The 18,586-nt window shown below is 37.0% G+C and overlaps 3 protein-coding genes across 5 annotated transcripts in view; 2 read left to right on the top strand and 1 right to left on the bottom strand.

The window, feature by feature from the left end:
- Positions 1–18,586, bottom strand: part of LOC105271564 (pseudouridine-metabolizing bifunctional protein C1861.05) — a 36,162-nt gene that overhangs the window by 9,074 nt on the left and 8,502 nt on the right. The window contains exons 6-7 of the mRNA XM_011313175.1: positions 4,964–5,169; positions 4,070–4,269 (exon numbers count right to left, since the gene is read on the bottom strand). Coding sequence (XP_011311477.1) covers positions 4,070–4,269; positions 4,964–5,169 — 406 coding nt within the window. The remainder of the gene's footprint in view (positions 1–4,069; positions 4,270–4,963; positions 5,170–18,586) is intronic.
- pck (Claudin superfamily protein pickel) lies at positions 937–3,303 on the top strand. Its single transcript, XM_011313164.1, has 4 exons — positions 937–1,103; positions 1,416–1,482; positions 1,647–1,984; positions 2,165–3,303. Exons 1-4 carry the CDS (start codon positions 1,064–1,066, stop codon positions 2,431–2,433), a joined length of 714 nt encoding a protein of 237 aa, XP_011311466.1. The 5' UTR covers positions 937–1,063; the 3' UTR covers positions 2,434–3,303.
- On the top strand, positions 6,109–15,576 carry LOC105271557 (uncharacterized). Of its 3 annotated transcripts, none has more exons than XR_892660.1 (3): positions 6,109–6,801; positions 11,596–13,531; positions 14,883–14,942. XR_892660.1 is itself a non-coding variant. In XM_011313166.1 (3 exons), the coding sequence occupies exons 2-3, from the start codon at positions 11,851–11,853 to the stop codon at positions 15,185–15,187; spliced, it is 1,776 nt and encodes a 591-aa protein (XP_011311468.1). In that variant the 5' UTR covers positions 6,109–6,801; positions 11,596–11,850; the 3' UTR covers positions 15,188–15,576. The 3 variants fall into 3 exon arrangements, 2 of the variants coding, with proteins under 2 accessions (XP_011311468.1, XP_011311469.1); XM_011313166.1 differs by having other exon boundaries at positions 11,596–13,321; positions 14,883–15,576; XM_011313167.1 differs by having other exon boundaries at positions 11,596–13,467; positions 14,883–14,930.

Genomic DNA, 18,586 nt, shown 5'->3' with positions numbered 1-18,586 from the left:
CACACACAATGGGGGTGTCTACCCCTATTTTCTGCGTTACGAAATTGATATTCACTGGCATTTAACAATTTTATGGAGTCACTTAAATTTTTACCCCCATGTGACCCTTAACCAAATCCAATTAACCATTAATCAAATTCAATTAACCCTTAACCAAATCCAATTAACCTTTAATCAAGTCCAATTACCCCTTAACCAGATCCAATTAAAAAAAAAAATTAATTTCATTGAATATCAATTTCGTAACGCAGAAAACAACATTCACCCTGTTATACTGAAGTCAGCATAAGTTTTAAGAGTGGGGGACATGGTTACTAGTGGTAACTACGTGGAGTGGGGGTACCCAGAGAAGTAAAAACTTATGCTGACATTAGTATAACTGGTTCCTCTGATATACACGGAGAAAAAATTCCATTGAAAATTAGTAAGAACCTTCCCTAAAAATCAGTGTACTCCATCAATGAGAAATTGAAATGCTGCTGACTCATTTTTTTGAGAAACTGGAGGAAACGCATGAAAAAGTAGTGCATGCCTCTCAAAAATTAGGGTGCCACATACGAATTTTTGAGTGAGGCATACCATTTTGTCCAGTGTCTCCCTCTATTTCCTTGTACACCCCATGTTACATCCCAGTGTTGGTGTAAAGGTACACTAAATTTTGAGAGAATTTTTTCTCAGTGTAATACAGTCAGCATAAGTTTTTACTTCCCTGGGTACCCCCACTCCAGGTAGTTACCACTTGTAACCATTACTCCCACTCCTAAAATCGATGTTAAAAGTTACGCTGACTTCAGTATAGCGGGACTGCGACTGAAACAGTTACCGAGTCGGCTGAAGGGCAGACACCCATTGTGTGTGGTGCCCTCCCTCTTTTGGGGTGCAGTACTACGATGCCGCTGGGGTCACTCCAACCCCCAGGACTGAGCCTCTACTTTAGTCAATCCTCTTTGGATCGAGGCGTGGCAGCACCGAATGAACTAATTGTTTGTCATATTTTCATTCCTGTCGAGGAGGAAATTTCATCAGTGGACTATTTATTGAAAAACAGGAGGAATCCTTCAGGATGGGCTCGGAGAGCAGTCAGGATTACCCCAGGGCCTCCAGTGAGTTTACATATAAGATCATTCATTTTTTTTATGGATAACCTCAATCAATATTTATTGTATATGGCCAAGGATTATTCTTTCATACTTTTGAATAACAAATTATTGATTGACTGATTTTCCGGGATTTTTTAATGGCAATTGATGAATTTTGGTAATGATGGGGTTTCAGAAAATTTCAATTCGGAATTTTATGCTTGAATGGTGGAACCATTGTGGAGCAAATTCACGATTTATTAACAATAATAATTGTATTGGTTTATAAAATATGGATTAATTCATTTTTAATCAGTAGTTAATTTTTTAATTCAGATGCAGTCGTTTTTGGTGGTCTCATCACTTATCTGGGAGGAGTCCTACTCGTCATATCTTTCACAAGGTAATACTTTTTGAAATCGATTGTTTATAATCACAAAATTAAAAAAAAAGCACGAGGCAGTGATAAAATAATTATTTCAGGCAGAGAATTTCGGGGAGAATGTAATTTATCAGTTTAAATGTTTAGGTAAATGTAAATGTTAATCTTGCATTTTGATTTCTCAGCCCGTACTGGATTCAGTCTTATCAAGAGACATTCAGTAATTTCAAACACATGGGACTGTGGGAATACTGTTTCCACGACTTTCGATATCCCTATTATCAATTCGACAAGATGTTCAATGGCTGCCATCACATATTCTCACAAGAATTTCACGTGATTCGCGAATGGCTACTGCCTCCCTGGCTAATGGTCGTCCAGACTTTTGTGACAATAAGCCTTTTGCTGTCCTTCCTGGCCCAGGGTATTCTCGCCCTGATTATTGTCAGGTGGCCTTTGAGGTGCATCCTGAGGAACGAATGGATGCTCTCTGGAATTGCTTTTGTCTGTGACGCTGCCACAGGTAAACTAAACATTTTCAATTACGGAAAATCTCCCTCCCTCCTAGAGAGTGGGAGAAATTAACCGCTTGAATTAACCACAAGAATTTCAATTATGCAATTATTCTCCGGTGTCATAATTTATTGTTATTATGAGCGATTAGAATAAATTGATAAGATCTTTTGAAATAATTATTTTTCAGCTTTATTGCTGTTCTTGGCTGTTTCGATCTTCGGTGGTCAATGCTGGCGTCGAGATTGGCTCATGTACCCAAATTGGAATTATCTCTCGTGGTCATATGCATTTGCAGTAATAGCTTGCATGTTTCACGGAGTGGCGGCATTTTTTCTATATCTGGACGCACGCGCGGGCTATAAAAATCGGGCGCAATCACGAAATCTCGTTGTACAAATGTACCCGACATCCCACAGCCGCCAGAGCTTTGCCAGTAGTCGTCAGGGCTACATATAAATCGCATCAGATAATGCGAAAATTGTACAATTCAATTATCCAATTCCGTCCAAATCTCATCTACAAAGTATTTCTAGAGTGTTTCCATTGAGATTTTTTAGCCATCCAATCGACAGAGGTTGCACCTCATTTAGATTTAATGTCGAAGCATCAGTTCTACTTTTGCACCCTTTTTAAAATATTTTTCACGTAATGTTATTGATTTAGGGAAATTTTGTATTTTTTAGGAAATTTCAATTATAGAAATTCCTCTCTACGATCGATCTGAATAATTATATATTTTTTAGTAAACATCAAAAATATTCTTTGTAAAAAATAGTTCAAATTCTTTGATCATTTCTGTTGAGAATTTCGAGATAATTCGAGGGACTCGAGGTAAAATAAGTTTTGACTAATGAGGTAATTAATGACGAGCATGACAGTATGTCGAAGAATAGAAACTTCAAATGGCACCCAAAGGCGCCAATATCGATCGAATTGTATTATAATTATCCAAACTTCGAGTCTGTCGTTTTAACAGTTTCATTAAACCCCATTGATCTCAGAGACTAGCGATTTTAGGAGAAAATGGGAGAAGACATTTTCTGTCGGGAATTTAATCAGCCACAAAAAAGTTCCTCGACGTTTTCACCTAAGATCGATAGTCATCGAGATAAATCGATAATTAACAGTCGCTTCACTTGGCAAGTGGAATTTCCACTTCATTCTGAGATATATTCAGGGATATATTCTCAAAAAAAAATTTAATCCATAAACTGATGCTTCACCCTCGCTTAGTGATGCAATTACCACTATTTTTATAAATAATCCTATCAACTCGGATAATCCGTACACTAAGTAACACACGAATATATCCATAGAAAACTCAAATCGATTTTCCTCATTCCTCCCACCTCTCCCTCCCCCCAAAAATAGCCAACCGTCATGGATTCATGCAGTACTGGTAAAGTTCCAGTATAAACACACCTCTAAAAATAACGAAAATATGATAAAGAGAAAAAAATTGTCTGGCAAAAATAGCGTTGAAAAGTTCTTTCTCTAGTTTCAACATTTCCATTTCCTTTTCCCTCAAGACTTTTTCACTTGAAAGTGGATAGAGTCAGGAAAGGTCAGACACACGACCATTCGCAATTGTTCTAATGATGTTTCATACAGGATTTAATCACTCAAAGAGTAATTTATTGTTAATAAATTTTTTTTCACCTGTTAAAAAAATTCTCAAGGTCCACGAAAATTTCTTCATTTCGAGAATCAACTTTTGGATGATAAACGAATTATTTGAATAAATAGATATTCTTTTTGCTTTTCATTGTTTTATAAAAATCGTTTTGAAAAATAAATAATAAATTTGAGTAAGAAATTTCCCAAGGAATGGATTTCAGTTGAAAAATCGAATTTCCAGTGTTTATAGTCTTAGAAATGTTCTTTCATACGAGAAAGAAAATGAAAAACGTAAAAAGAGTGGGGAAAGGTCATACACAAGGGAATAGCGTCACTTTACGTTGATATGACGTGTGAGTGAATCGCAGAACAACGAGAGGGTGAATCAGAGGAAAATCAATTGTCTGGGTTGTTGTGGACTTGGGCCAAGAGTTATCACTAGTTTTATTGAGAATGAGAAACTTATTTAGCTCACCGGGTATCTGGCAATTAACAGCGATGTCGATGACCTGGTGAATCGTCTGGAGAGGTGGATTTCCATCCAGAATTATGAGTTGTGCCTCCTCGAGGCTCGATCGATTCTCCTCCACGAGGGATACGTCGATTGAATCAAAAATATCCATTTCACCTACGGCAAATCGACATTCACCCGCACTGTCTACAACTGCTGTGTACCTGGAGGGCATACAAATCGAAATTATATCACTCAACTAGAAAAACTAGAGTAATTACATTTTTTATGATTTTCCTAATTCATTAAATGAGTGAATTAATTTTTTATGGCAATTGAAATTTCAAATAATTGAATATTCGAAACTATTCTTATCAAAAGTTATTACATTGTGCGTTGAAATGGAATAACTGGAGCTTCAGTAAAGATCGGATTAGAAAGAAAAAGCACTTATCCTAGTTAACCACTTGGCAACGCAATTTACGACTTGAAATTCTCAATTTACGGTTGTACTTAATATTTTTCCTTTCCTGTGTGACTCGATTTTTATAGCTTCTGTTGAATGGCAGCGATAACATCGAAGCGGAAGTAATGACTGGGGGTGGGATCAATGAACAATTATCGAGGGATTTGTCGTTCTATCAAGTTATTAAAATATGATGCCGATTTTATCTGGCCCCCGGAGAATCGCATGCCATCAAATTTCCTCCTGATCAATTTCAGACGTGCACAGGAAGGACTAGATATAAATTCCCTCTATTTTATTTCAATTATTCTTTAAACCTTTCTGTAATTAATTCTCTTTAAATTCTTCTTAAAGTTTCTGTAATTGAAATTGACGATTCCAGTTTATGAGTGAAGTAGGATTTTTTTAGTGGGAAACTTTAAGTACTTCATGAATTTTTTAAGAGATTTTACCCTGCAGTAGTTTGTCCCTGCAATGTCTTGACTGTGGATCCAGCTGCTTGGAGCTCTAGGATGATTCCTCTTCCTGCGTCATCATCGCCAACAGTGGACAACAACTTGGTTCCTTCCACTCCAAGTGCATCAAGAGCTGCTGCTATGTTCCTTCCAACTCCTCCGTTGGTCTTCCGGCTTTTTCCCTTGTGTGTTCTACCATCGAACTAAGAGGGTACATAAACAAACCGGAAACTTAAATAAAACAAGTCGCTGAATCACGGAACAATAAACTCCAGGCAATTGTACCTGAGAGGGTATTGCAGCTGGAAGTGTCTTGGGTTTTATTTTTTATTGAGAACTGAGAGGTACGTATGAATAAATTATTCATATTTTTATATCGAGATTTTCCGTGAAACTTTGAATTGTTTTTATTTTATTCTTTTTCTCTCGGTGCATGTCGGGTTTATTATCGAAATTCAATTGAATTTTACGGTTCCTTTTTTTGCGTGGGAGATTTTTCTCGAGCGATTGTGTCATTATTTCCTGTTCGATTTCGGACGAGTTGAAAATAGATTCTGCATAAAAGTTGTGCTATGGAATCGACTGATTTCATTTCGATTTAGGTAAAATATCTCCGGAGGGAAATATTTATAATGAAACATAAAAATCGTTCAGATTTTCTTTAATTTCCCTCTACAAACCGAGCATTATCGACTTAATATATTAAATAAATAAATAATAATTTCTCAATAAATGAATTCTCTCCTCGATCTATCGAAACGATTTTCCCTGAAATTTCCTGAATGCCCACGACTTCTGGAAATAACCGAATTAATAAAAAAAATTATGAACTAAATAGAAAATGACCTTTTTTCTCAGCGGAGGTGATTGTCCGTCTCTAAATTTAAATTCCCCCTTAATTCACCCCCGGCGATTACCCCCGATCGATACCCCTTAAATACAAAATCCCCCACCCGTCGATCTATCGAAGTAGATTTCGCAACAGTTTTTCCTCATCGAAAAAGCCAAAACCTAGGGAGCATTACACCGAAACAAGTGCGCAAACTCGAAATAAAACCGTCCACCCCCCAGCCACCCACCACCCACCCACCGGGATACCTCCCCTCATCTGAGAATTCCCTTCCACAGTTGACCATCGGCTTTTAGTCGGGGCTTGACAGTCGCTCCTCTCCCCTTAAAATTATCAATTCCTGACATTAATTCCATCATCCATTGATCATCAACCCACCGATCAATGAGTGATAAATAAATAAAAACAAGTGACAATGGTGTAGAATAATCATGGGGAATGGAAAATTCAAATGAAAATTCACCGCCATCTTCCAGCTGACGGAGGACTCGTCTTCCCGATGAATTCCCGTGAATTCTCGTGAATTCTCTTGAGTTGTTAATAGCGAGATGAATTCTCCGGTGCTCGCGAAAAATTAATTAAGCGAGGGAGTAAACTCGTGTTGAGGGGATAATTGAATTTTTTTTTTTTTTCTTCATGAGTGACTCTGGATGGGGTTGAGAGGGATGTACTTGCATGAGTGCTTGGGGGGTACATCCACCCCCTCATTAACTGGAGAATGTGGAGTATACGGTGTGTGATGGGGGATGTAACGGGGCAATTGTGTGAGTTTATTTGTCATTACTCTTGTGGTATTGTGCAATGCCCGGTCATGGACAAACGGTGATTGATCCACGGAAAATAATAATAATCGATAGGGGGTGGGGGATCAATCGATTGGAGATAAATTGACCATTTTTTATTTATTTATTTTTTTTAATCTGTGATGGACGGCCGCCGAGGTCTCGATCAACCTGCAGGCCATCATGAGAACCGGAAGTGACAGGTGATTACATTTTTTATTAATTATATGAGTAATTACAAAATCATTTGATTTTTCTGTTCGAGGGGTGAAGGGTTTCGGTTAACAACAGTTTTGGGAAACATCGATTTATCTCGGTACGTGTTGGTTTTGTGAGGAAATTACTGAAGGGCTTTTTTGTGGGGAATTTAATGAGCTATGGAAAAGGTCTTGTTGGATTTTCACCAGGAGTCGATGGTTTTCGAGATAAATTGAGAATTATTATTGTTGTTTTTGGGTCCTGGTGGTAATGACGATTGGAGTGAATGTGGGACAATCGTGAAAAGTATTAGGTTTACGAGAAAATGGGAGAGGAATTTTTCGTGGGAAATTTAATCAGCTACAAAAAAGGTATTCTGATGTTTTCCCGTGAAATCGATGGTTTTCGAGATAAATCGATAATTAAACTGAATTGTCAATTCTACTTCTCCTTTTGCCCTTCACTTCGCTCTAATTTATCATTTAATTAAGTTTTATTACTAGTATTTGATTGTTTCACCAGTATTTTTTAATCTAGGGAATCATTGAGGCGAGAAATATTGTAGAATCGATTTCCACCGCTTTACCTCTTGGCGGCTGAATTTTTCTGTTATTAAAAACTGAAAATTCATTATCACTTGATCTGAAATACCATCGGCTATCAGGTACCCCCCCACGACACCAATTACCCCCACCCTTGAGGGCAAAATCAATGGGTTTATCTAGATAATACTTTCAGAGCAAAACGAGAACAAAACGTGCACCCAGTGCACAATGCTTTATTTTTTTGAATTTTTTTTATCACTCCATCTCTTTGTAATCCCTTCCCAGTGCTCCAGATGGAGGACTCACCCACAGTAAAACACAAACGTAAATTACAGTCATCTAATCATAATTTAATGATTATATAATCAGAGAGAAATGGTCAGTAAAAATTACAGTCGAAGAAAATGATCTGTCATCAATTAAAAAATTCGCGAAATCTCTCGATTACTTTTTTTCATGAGCTCACACTGAGAGAGAAAACTTTCTCAACAGGACGATTCCTCCCATAAAATCGTAATTACCGTTATATTGATGAATTAATTAATTATGAGAATCCTACTCTCACCTGATGACTCATAATCTCCAACCGAGAAATTCGCATTTCGATTGTACGACGGAGACTCATTGCCAATTCAATTAAATTGAAGATTGATCTTAATTATTGTTATCAGGATTATCAATAGATTATATAATCAAAGACAAGAAAGTCCTAATGACAAGAAAATTCTAGATTTAACTCGAACAACAGGAATCGATGGGGTGGATATAATTTTTAGGATTGAGAAAATATGAAAATTATAAAATCTCTCAGAAAATTTCATTCTGTTGAAAAAAAAAATTGTTTTCTCTCAGTGCGAGAGCGGAATGATTTATCAGGAGAGTTAACGACTTGAAGAATTGACGAGAGAATATTTTCTTATTGGGCACATCGTCTTTGGCGGATATATTTTTTTTCCTGGAGTGTGAGGGGTAGACTGGAATTGAGACGTATATCCCAGTAGGAAGAGAAGAGGTCAAAGGGTGTATTGCATAACCAGTGGAGCATCGAAATTAAGGGGAGATGGTTGTTGTGGTTGTATGATTGATTGCCAGGGATTGGCTGAGTGAAATTCGATGAGGTGGTGGGCATTTTCGAGATATTTTTTGAGAGCCTCAGATGAGAGAGGAATCAGGCCAGCCAGATCATTCGTTTGGAAGGGAAAATACCGGGCAACCTATCATTTATCTCTTCCTAAATGCGAATTGTCCATTGAAAAAAAGAGAGAATAAAAAATAAAGAGTCCAACTTCATAAATTTTTTAACTTCAACTCAATAAACCCAAATGTTCGAATAATTCCCCGAATATCTTGGAATTGAGTGAATTCACAAAATTTTTCATAGATGTCTTTTTTGCAGCTCTCATTTTTCCCTCAAAAAAACATATCCACAAAGATATCGCTATCTGTCTCCAATTCCGAGATATTATTAAAAAACTGGAGATAATGGAGATATCCCAGAGATATCTCATTGTTAAACAACTAAAATAATTAATTAATTAATTCCCCGTTGCGCTTGATACTTGGAAAAATGGCAAAATGGCAAAATGGCAAAGACAAGGGATTTCCTGGAGCAAGGAGTAGTCAATAGCTCCTCATCTTGAAAAGTAATAGTCCATCCCCGTAAATAAAATTGAAAAGAGAATTTTAAAAAATGTCAAGAGTTCGTGATAATTTTTTCTTTCACCTTCAGCTTGGGCGGCATCCAGTGCCAGAGTATTTGTCACGTTTATTTGCAATTCAATCTCAGGATAATAATTGTATGCACAGTGTTTTTAATGGTGACAAGTGCACAAAGGGCGTATTGAAGTCGGCAACATCTACCACTCGTCATATTGTTGAAATGAGAATAGGGGAAAATGCGGTGGAGAGAAATGTCGATGGGGGGCTGTTTGAGGGAAAGGGCAGTTATATATCTTCTCGAAGCAACTCCTGTAACCCTCCCACCCACCACCCATTCTCGACGGATCGATGATACAATCCACTGTAGCCCTCTCTACAAATGGCAATCACCACCGCATTTCTCCTAGGGATCTGCAAAGGATTCTATGACCCCCGTATCATCATTGCAATCTCTTATAATTTATTGATAAATTATTATTAATAAATTGAAGCGATTCCTTTATGTACGTATTGTTTATTCACGGGAAAATTCTGAAACGCATTTTTATCGACATCAGTTTTTACCCGATATCTCGGGATTGGACGGAGATAGCGATATTTTTGTGGATATACTTTTTATGGGGAAAAGTGAGAGCTGCAAAAATGGTATTCATGGTAATGTCGCTATTTTCATTCTATTCGGAGATATTCGGTTCTGAATGAAATAAAAAAAGATATCTGGTGGAAATTCATGGAATGAGCGGATTTTTCATAGTTTATTTGTTTAATTGCTGAAGGAGATGTTTGTTAAACGTTGAAGTGGAAGGTACTGGTAAAGTTAACATTGAAGTAATAGCGCAATTAAATGAAATAGGTTGATTGAGTGTGGGAGGATTTTTCTCTGATTCCGAGGTAAATATTTTCAAAGAGAGTAAAAGGCGTTTCACTCACGAGATCTCATGCCCATTCAATCTAGTGACTTCTCCCGAAAATAATAAATCTCCCCCCAAGGGGGTGGTAAATTACAACGAATGATATATATCGTAGATTTTATCAGGGGAGATTTCGTGCGGTGGAATTAAGTAATTTGCGGGGAGAATTGATTGCTGAGGATAATGAGATAATCCTGAATTGTGGGTTTTATCGATTTGAGAATTTACATTTGACTGGAGGAAATTTCGGATTCAATCCGATAAAAGTATTTCGAGAATGCGACATTGACAATCACTCAGAGAATGAAAATTCCTGCAAAATGAATTCATGGAAAAATCATTAGGTAATTCCTGTCGATTTTTAAAAAGAGGATTCACCATTTTTCTGCACACACTAGTAATTCCCCAATGAAATTAATGCGTCTCTATGGATTAACCGAAGGAATGGATGAGCTGTCACTATTTATGAAGGAGTTACGTCTTTTGTATTAAGGGGCGGGAAGATAATGGAGGACAAACATTGACCAATTGGATAATTTGCGGTAGTTTTCGATGGAAATGTCAGGGAACGAGGGGAAAGATTTTTGTCAGTGATTTGCGGGATAATTGGGGTAATAGAGGGTAATGAGGGTAATGAGGGCTTGTTGGGGTGGACTAATTTGCTTTATTCGGTTTATGTACGTTGTAAATGTCTGATATAATATCGGAGAGTCTTCAGGGGAACTAATGCCTCAATTTTCCCCTTTGTTTTCTCTACCTGTCAAATCCAAATGATATATTCCCATTTTTCATTTTTTTCTGTAATTTCCCGGCTAAATAATTATTTTTAGATAATATTAATCATCAATATAACATAAGTCATATACAAATAAACTAATAATTATAATATCAATGATTTTTTAATAATAATTATTTAACTGGGGAATTGATTGAGTGTAATTAAATAATTGTTATTGTATGAAAATTTTATTTCAACCGAGAATCGAACCCTAATCCACCGCGTGGTAGACTCAAATCATAACAGCTGAGCCACTGCCTTCACAATTGTTATTGTATAAAAAAAATCTGAAATGAGAAATTAATTTGTAATTGAGATTTTGGTTTTATTGAGATGCCGAATTTTTCAGGGAATAGTCAATTCATTTGAATCCTAGGGACGGATTAACTCCCCCATCGAGAGAGAAGTCTAATTAAAAGTTTGTTAATTTCACCCAGGAAGTTACTCCATTAAGACTTCTTTTTCTCAAGCCCCTGTAATTTAAAGTGCTGAAAAATTGCCGCAGCCTTTCAAGAATTAGTTCCATCAATAACACAAAGTCCACTCCGAAGCCTCTCAAGAAAATTGATTTAATAAACCGCAACCCTCGAGACTGGATAAGAATAAACTTCACATATCGAATCATGTACGGCCACTTGCATTTAGAGAATTGCCCCCACACACAGAGAAAAAAATATTCATCGCTCCCAACTAATTGTAGCGAAAAAATAAAAAGAAAAAGTTCTTTTTCTTTGAATTCCCTAGGGATAAGATCGACGATAAAAATGGGATTCCCCCAATTTCCTGAGCGATCACTCACCCCCTCTTAAACCAGTTCATACACCTCAATTAACCCGAAAAAGCTCTGCCCATAATTAACGAGACCCCGAGTGACCCGAAAAACTCACGATAACTTTCCGTTTCCAGTGAGAAATGGCATCCGGATACCAAGGAGTCGAGGTTTCGGCTCGCGTGACATCGCCGACGGCTCAGAAAGCCCCGAAAATATCAAAAATAATGACAACAGGATCAATCGAGAATTAAGAGGAAGAAGAAAATAAATCACTTCCAACAATCACAATTAGATGATAAAACGATCCATCAAATCCCCGATATCCACCCCGCGATCCCGAGCAAAACGTCAAAAGCACCAGAGCACCAACAAACAACCAACCCTCTAGTATGACGGTGATGCTGCTGCAACGTTTTGCCGCGCCGCAATCGAAGAAATCACTCCACAACTCATGCGACTACGAAATAAGTAATTACCAACAATTGGGAAAACAATTGGGCAATCAACTGGGCAATCAATTGGCCAATCAATTGACTCTGGTAATCGAGAGAAAATCAAGTGATCACATTATAAAGGACAGTGTCGAAACAATAATCGACAATTGCTACTGCAACAACAACAATAAAACAAACAAGAGCAGTTACACCGAGAAAGAGAAGATAGCAAACGCAACGAATACGTGCAAGAACGAGCAATTCCGTACCAGTGGCTGCTGTCACAGTCAGGCATTGTCAAATATCAATAACAACAGCACCGAGGCTACGGAGAGTGACGAATTACTGGGAAGAAATAGAAATCCTGGTAGACAAGAGACTATAACATCACGTACAACAGCAGCTACAACGAGTACAGCGTGTACTCAATTGACATCGGCGTCACAAAGCCGATACTGTAGCCAAGGTGTCGTGATGCGATATTATCGATTATGGATATACGCCTGTAACATAGTACTGCTTGGAAGTGCACTTGGTTTTGCCGTTGTTGTATCACGTACACTCCTCTTCTCCAGCGATCCACGACGTTTTTTGGTACCAGGTGTACCAAGAGCATGGGATCCAACAGCCCTCTATGCATATCTAGCACTGGCAACCCAACTTGGTCTTGTTCAGTTGCTTGGTTGTATAGCAGCTAGACGTCTCAGTGCTAAACTCCTCAATGCCTACTGGATTCTACTGCTAGCACTTCTATTTGGTGATGCAATTATTGGAGTCGCTTGGGTATTCAAGTTTGAGAGGATGAGGGCCGAGTTGAGACCTGTGCTAAGATTAAAATTACAGTTGGATTATGGTAGGGATGGAAGATTCAGTGATAACTGGGACACATTGCAGAGGGATTTTGGCTGCTGTGGTGTTACTGGACCCAGTGATTTTGACAGTAGATTTATACCTGACAGTTGCTGTGGTCCAGCTGTGTTGAGTAGTGCTAGTGTTGTTGGTGGTAATGACAATGATACTGTTGGCTGTTATCAGCCATTTGCCAATGGTTGTGAGGAGTATCTCATGCAGTGGTTGAGAAAGACAGCTGATCTTCTGTTTGTCCTTGGATTTTGTGTTATAGCATTCGCTAAGTTGTGCTTCCTCGGTATACTGAGGTATGAGATTAGGGAGATGATACAGAAAATTCGTCTGCTCAGGGAACCACCGCCAATGGCATCAGCCGCTTTTATTCAGTCGTTCTGTCAGCCACCAGCTATGACAACTGCCGTTACAACAACAACAAGTGGCTCATCTTGCACTGCAACAGCTACCTTAGCTGGTGGTGATCCTGCTAAGGGAATGATTAACTACGTTGGACCTAGACGTACGACACTGCCCATTGTCGTTTCATCATCAGCTGTCAATAATAATCCATCGAGTTTTGGTAGGGCTAATCATCATCCGGTTACGTCGTCATCATGCTGCACAGCTTATTCAAGCACTAAACTCAGCACACCGCAGATCATTCATCGACACAGTAACAACAAATCACTGGCACTGGCTTAAGAATATGTTCACCCTGATTACATTGTCAGCATCAATTGTTGACTGCTGTTCTTATTGAGTTTAATACACAGATTTTAGATTTTTTCCGGTTAGTTCACCCTTCCTTTTCCTGCATGTCTCTTTATTCCGATTGAGGTTGTCGCTTTATTTTTCTCTTCGGCTTACTCGAGGGGAGACTACACTCCCTTTTTTATTTGTTACTTTGGTCAATGGATTTTGGTGACTCACGCGTCAATTTGGGCTTGACAGTTTGACACTTTGGAGTTTTGAGAATTGGCACAATCAAGTGGTGACTTTCCTTTTTTCTATGTACTTGACGGAAGTGGAAGTGGTGGGATTTTTGGGGGAAATCCGTTGGGGGAAAGCACGAGGAGTCGGTGAGGGATTTTACCCTTGGGGTTGTATTAAATGTCTTTACGGAAATTCCGATGGTTATATTGATCTATCGCGTGACAGGTGTTTAAATAATTCTTGTTTTTATCGTGCTAATGCTTGTTATCGGGGAATTCATGAACTCCTGGTGAATCGCGTGAGTCACTAATCCCTTTTCTAGATGTTCTGAAGTAATTTCAGTATTTTCAGGTCGTACAGCACTGAATTCATTTGCTCAATGCATCACAGAGTTATTAAAAGTTGAGGGAAATCACTGTTTCGTATATTGTTGGAGCAACGACTCACGGGGGAGTAAAGTCATGTTAACTGTTCATTCAAATTCTATTGTCTGGCTTATTGTACTTCAGATAGAGTCTGTTGAGAATTAGATTAATAGCGAATTCTTAATTGCTCCTTTCGCTGGTATTGGCTTGAATGGGGAAATAGCAGAGGTAATCCTCGGGGAAATAATACGAGAATTAAAAGAACGTTTGGGGGAATGGGTAATTAGTATTTGCAGGTATTGTGGATTTTTCCGAGGGCAAATTTGAGGTAATGGATGAATTTACTCTTTGATCTCTCAATCCTTTCTTCAATTCGTTAGTCTTTTTTGGGGAAATTTTTTTTTTCATTGGAGATCCTCAATTAGTTCTGCATGATAATTAGATTGTTAGGTCTTTGTCGGGATTTTTGGCTGAAACTGCAGGAATTTCCTGTAGGATTTTTAGATTAACGCTTATCAAACTTTTTAAAGAACGATCTACAGATTGAAATTACTCTTTTTCATTAATTTACCAATCGACTCTGGGTTATCAATAAATTAATAAAAATCTTATCAATTGACAAAATCGTAAAATCTCATTTTTTCTAGAAACGATTTAGCTAGAAATTTCCGATTATAAAAATCATGAATAATAATAATTACTATCATGACAATTATTATATTCTCGTCTTGGGTGCATCATCTCCTGCAGGAAATTCTAGGGGCAATCCCATGGGGCAGACACATCCTGACCACATAATTTTAGAATTTTGAGTAAAAAATAAAGTGTGAGATTTTATTGCAGGCAACAATGTTCCCCTCCTTCCACAGCAGTTGGATCAGGACTACGGTGTTAAGCATCCCCTGTTATTCAGTAGTAATCTCCAACAGGACACTGGTGCTGACAGCGATACTAATAGTCACTGTGCCCTTATCCTGGAGGAGACAACACCAACATCGACAGCCCATCGCAATTGCAATGCATCCAAGGAGAAGAGCAATGGTAACAATAATTACGAGATGAGGGAGTTTAATCGTCGTTATTTAATGTCAAATGGTGGTAGCCCACCAACGGGAATAACTATTGTTGGACAAAATAGAAGGACCTGACTATGGAAGTGGTGGCGACAAACGTCGAATCGTTTTTTATACAGAAATAATAGACCAGTCGAGCTTGATGCATTCTACAAGTAGCCTGTTCTCGTTTAGCTCGATTTAATATTGTTGTTGAATTTTTAGTTGACTTTTTTTTTTCTTTTCTATTCAATCCGGGAGAATTAATTTCCAGGACTTTCATCCATTTAATCCCAGAATAATTATATAATACAGTGTCTCGTTAATTAATCCTCCCAGTCATCGATCATCACGTAAATTTAAAATATATCTGGAGGGTTCAGAGGGTCGTGTGATTAAGACGGAAATGTGTCGGATTTTTTTCGTGAATATTAGAACGGGAAATAAATTATTTACTCTCTCCTGTCCGATCTCGTCGATGTGTACACAGAGAAAAAGAGTTTTTCATTTAATATCTGTGAAACTCGGGGAGATTTCGGTTTTTTTGTAGAAACCTTTTTTGTAGCTCAAGTTTCGCTCTATAAAATAAGTTATTATGAAAATTTCGGTATCTGGATTGGGTTTCGAGATATTCTCTGAATACTCGACCAGGGAACGAGGTGATTATTTTTTACTGATCTCCATTACGTTTTCCAGGAATATCTCTGAGTCTGAGAAAGATGCGAAAATTTTTGTTATATCCTTTTTTCTAGATCTCAATTAGCCCCACAGGAAAGGTCATTATAAAAATTTCGATATCTCTTTTAATTTCGGAGATATCCCCGAAAAATCACCGAAAGAGCGAATTCGACTCGATTGAAAGAATTGATTTTTCTCTGTGCCCCCGAAATCCTTAATTACATCAATCAATACTACAATAATTATTAAGAATCTGATGTTACTGCCAGTACTCGATGAAAAAAAAACCTGCATAAACGACCAAGAAATGAAATTAAAACCCGAGGTACACAGGAAAAGAGGGAACAAATGTGGAATTGTAAAGATTTAGAAATGAATTTGAAGGTAAACGTTACGATCTTTGAGAATTAACGTAATTACCCTCGTCCGAATTAACTTAGCATACAAATTGCAATACATAAATACATACGAGTGAGAAAAAAATAAATAAGAGAGAGATTCTGGGGAGGAGAGGGTGCACCAGTTGTGTGCAATTACTGTCGAGAATAAAACGCCTGGCTGTCATTGAAATGTCGACACTGTACATACGACTTTCATACATACTCAATACTCTCACATCCACTGAGATATTTATATCTTTTTTAATTTTTTTTTTACCGTCGGTTTTGGTCGGAGGGTAAAGCGTAACAAAAGTCAAGAGGAGTGGAACTCAACAGCAATTGTTACTTTTTTATTTCAGTTTTTGATGGACCTTTTTTTTCTAGACCAATTGAAATTTATATCTGAAGATTAGATGAAAATTTTTTATTGACACCAACGAAATCTCGGTACTGGAATTTTTAGAATGAATTTTCTCCTGTACGTGGGACAATTCACTGACGAATTAATAAAGTTGGTTGATTTTTCCGGGAATATCTCCGAAACTAAGAGAGATGGTGAAATATTTATTGAATACTTTTTGGAGATTTCGATGAGCTCTGCAAAAAAGGTCGTAATGAAAAATTCGATATCTCCCTTGGATTTCGAGATTTTTATCAAAATCGGTGAAGAATCAAAAGCGACTTTAACCGATTTTTTGATTCTCTTCTGAGTTAATGAATTATTAATGAGATTTGAGTCAATTAAAATTGGTTGATGAGAAAATGCACTTATTAATTTACCACTCCTAATTTAAATAAATAAATAAATTGTTTATTGAAATAAACAGAAAAATCTGATGTGGATATGATTTTGTGGAATCGTTAAAGGTTTCTCTTCCATTCGTCATTCTCTAATTATTTTCTCTGGGGCATGACCGTTTTATTTTCGTCAATGTATGCATCATTACTTCGTAATTACTATCCAACTGACACGCAAACCCTCTGGGGACATAATTAACCCGAAACTGAGGGAGAAATAACCGATTGAAAGAAAAATATCATGAACCTCTCGTAGATTATCGACTTCTCGTGGCTCAAAGACAGTAATCAATATATTCACAAATAAAATGACGAGATTGTCGAACAATAAATCACTGGAGAAACGCACAAAATGCGTCTGAAGAAAATTATCAGAAATTTCACGGAATTCGTTAAAACAGTAGCAAAAAGGGAGAGTAATATTATCAGAAAATTATTCTCACAATCTCGAAGTGAAACAACTTTTTTTAACAATTACCTAACGACTTATTTACGTGAAATTTATCTACATTTTCTCCCTGAAAAATCAGGCGATGCCTTGAATATTCATGAGATTATAATTGTCCGGCCCTTGGGACGTGGAAAAATATTTTAAATAGTCCATTGAAAATTTTTCCTCTTTGCTACTGAAATATTGATAAAAATCTCAAGTTTCGAACGAGGAAACAATCACTCAAAAGAAATTAACAAAAATAAACTCATTAATTAGCATCTCCATTCGTTATTTCGATAGGAAGAATTCATCTCCGATATCCAAATTTGTAACAATTATTGTTTTTGGTATTCCTTTCTCAGCGTAAATAATCTAAGAAATTTCCAAAAAAAAGAAAAAAATGACAAATATAAACACCACTAGGACAAACGAATTCCGCAGAATAGAGACCAACTCCGATACGTAATGGGAATGAATTCGAGGCTTTAAAGATAACGAGGAAATTAGGATGTTTGTAATTTAAATGATAGTTGTCATAATAAGTGCGTAATGTGAATTACTAATGAAGATGGGTATGAGGAAATTGAATTAATAATAACTGATGAATTGAACGATCGGTGTAAACACGAGTGCAATGAGTCATTAAATGAGGGATGATGGGAGCTTTGAATAGTGCCTGCTTTAAAGATGAAAATAATATATATAAAAAGTTAAATTTAAATACGAGAAAGGGATAAAGGAAATTGATAATGAAGGGGTGAAATGAAAGATTCATTTTAATATTCCACCGATTTTTGGAGTCTGAGAGTTCAAGAGAGATTAAATAATCATTTATTTTTATTAAATTAACTTGAATAAAATTTAATGAAACGATTTGTTCGAATAATTTGGTTTTTTTAATTAAAAAATCATTGGATGTAGAATTTTTGTTTAAAAACAATTGATTTGGGACTCATTGTTAGGAGAGTTTGTTTTTTTATTGCAAATCTGGGAAATCTCTATTGAATATTTGGATATCGAACTGAAATCATTCCACCACTTCGTTGAAATGAAATCTATAAAAATCTGTTAAACGTAAAAATAAAATTGAAATTACAAGCTAGTTCTCACAGTGGTACCTAGACGAGCCGAAACCAAAGGAAAAATAAGCAAGTGACATTAATGGACACAAAGTTTCATGTGTATTTCATTGTGAGAATGATTGTT

The sequence above is a fragment of the Fopius arisanus genome, unplaced genomic scaffold (assembly GCF_000806365.1).
Source record: "Fopius arisanus strain USDA-PBARC FA_bdor unplaced genomic scaffold, ASM80636v1 scaffold00112, whole genome shotgun sequence".
Taxonomy (NCBI): domain Eukaryota; kingdom Metazoa; phylum Arthropoda; class Insecta; order Hymenoptera; family Braconidae; genus Fopius; species Fopius arisanus.
The sequence above is the reverse complement of the archived record's forward strand: the minus strand, read 5'-3'. Positions and strand labels throughout refer to the sequence as shown.

Coding starts and splice junctions, on each gene's coding strand:
- pck (XM_011313164.1), top strand. CDS start 1,064: ATGGGCTCGGAGAGCAGTCAGGATTACCCCAGGGCCTCCA. Junction 1,483..1,646: donor CTCGTCATATCTTTCACAAG/GTAATACTTTTT, acceptor TTGATTTCTCAG/CCCGTACTGGATTCAGTCTT. Junction 1,985..2,164: donor TGTCTGTGACGCTGCCACAG/GTAAACTAAACA, acceptor ATTATTTTTCAG/CTTTATTGCTGTTCTTGGCT.
- LOC105271557 (XM_011313166.1), top strand. CDS start 11,851: ATGACGGTGATGCTGCTGCAACGTTTTGCCGCGCCGCAATCGAAGAAA. Junction 13,322..14,882: donor TAATAATCCATCGAGTTTTG/GTAGGGCTAATC, acceptor ATTTTATTGCAG/GCAACAATGTTCCCCTCCTT.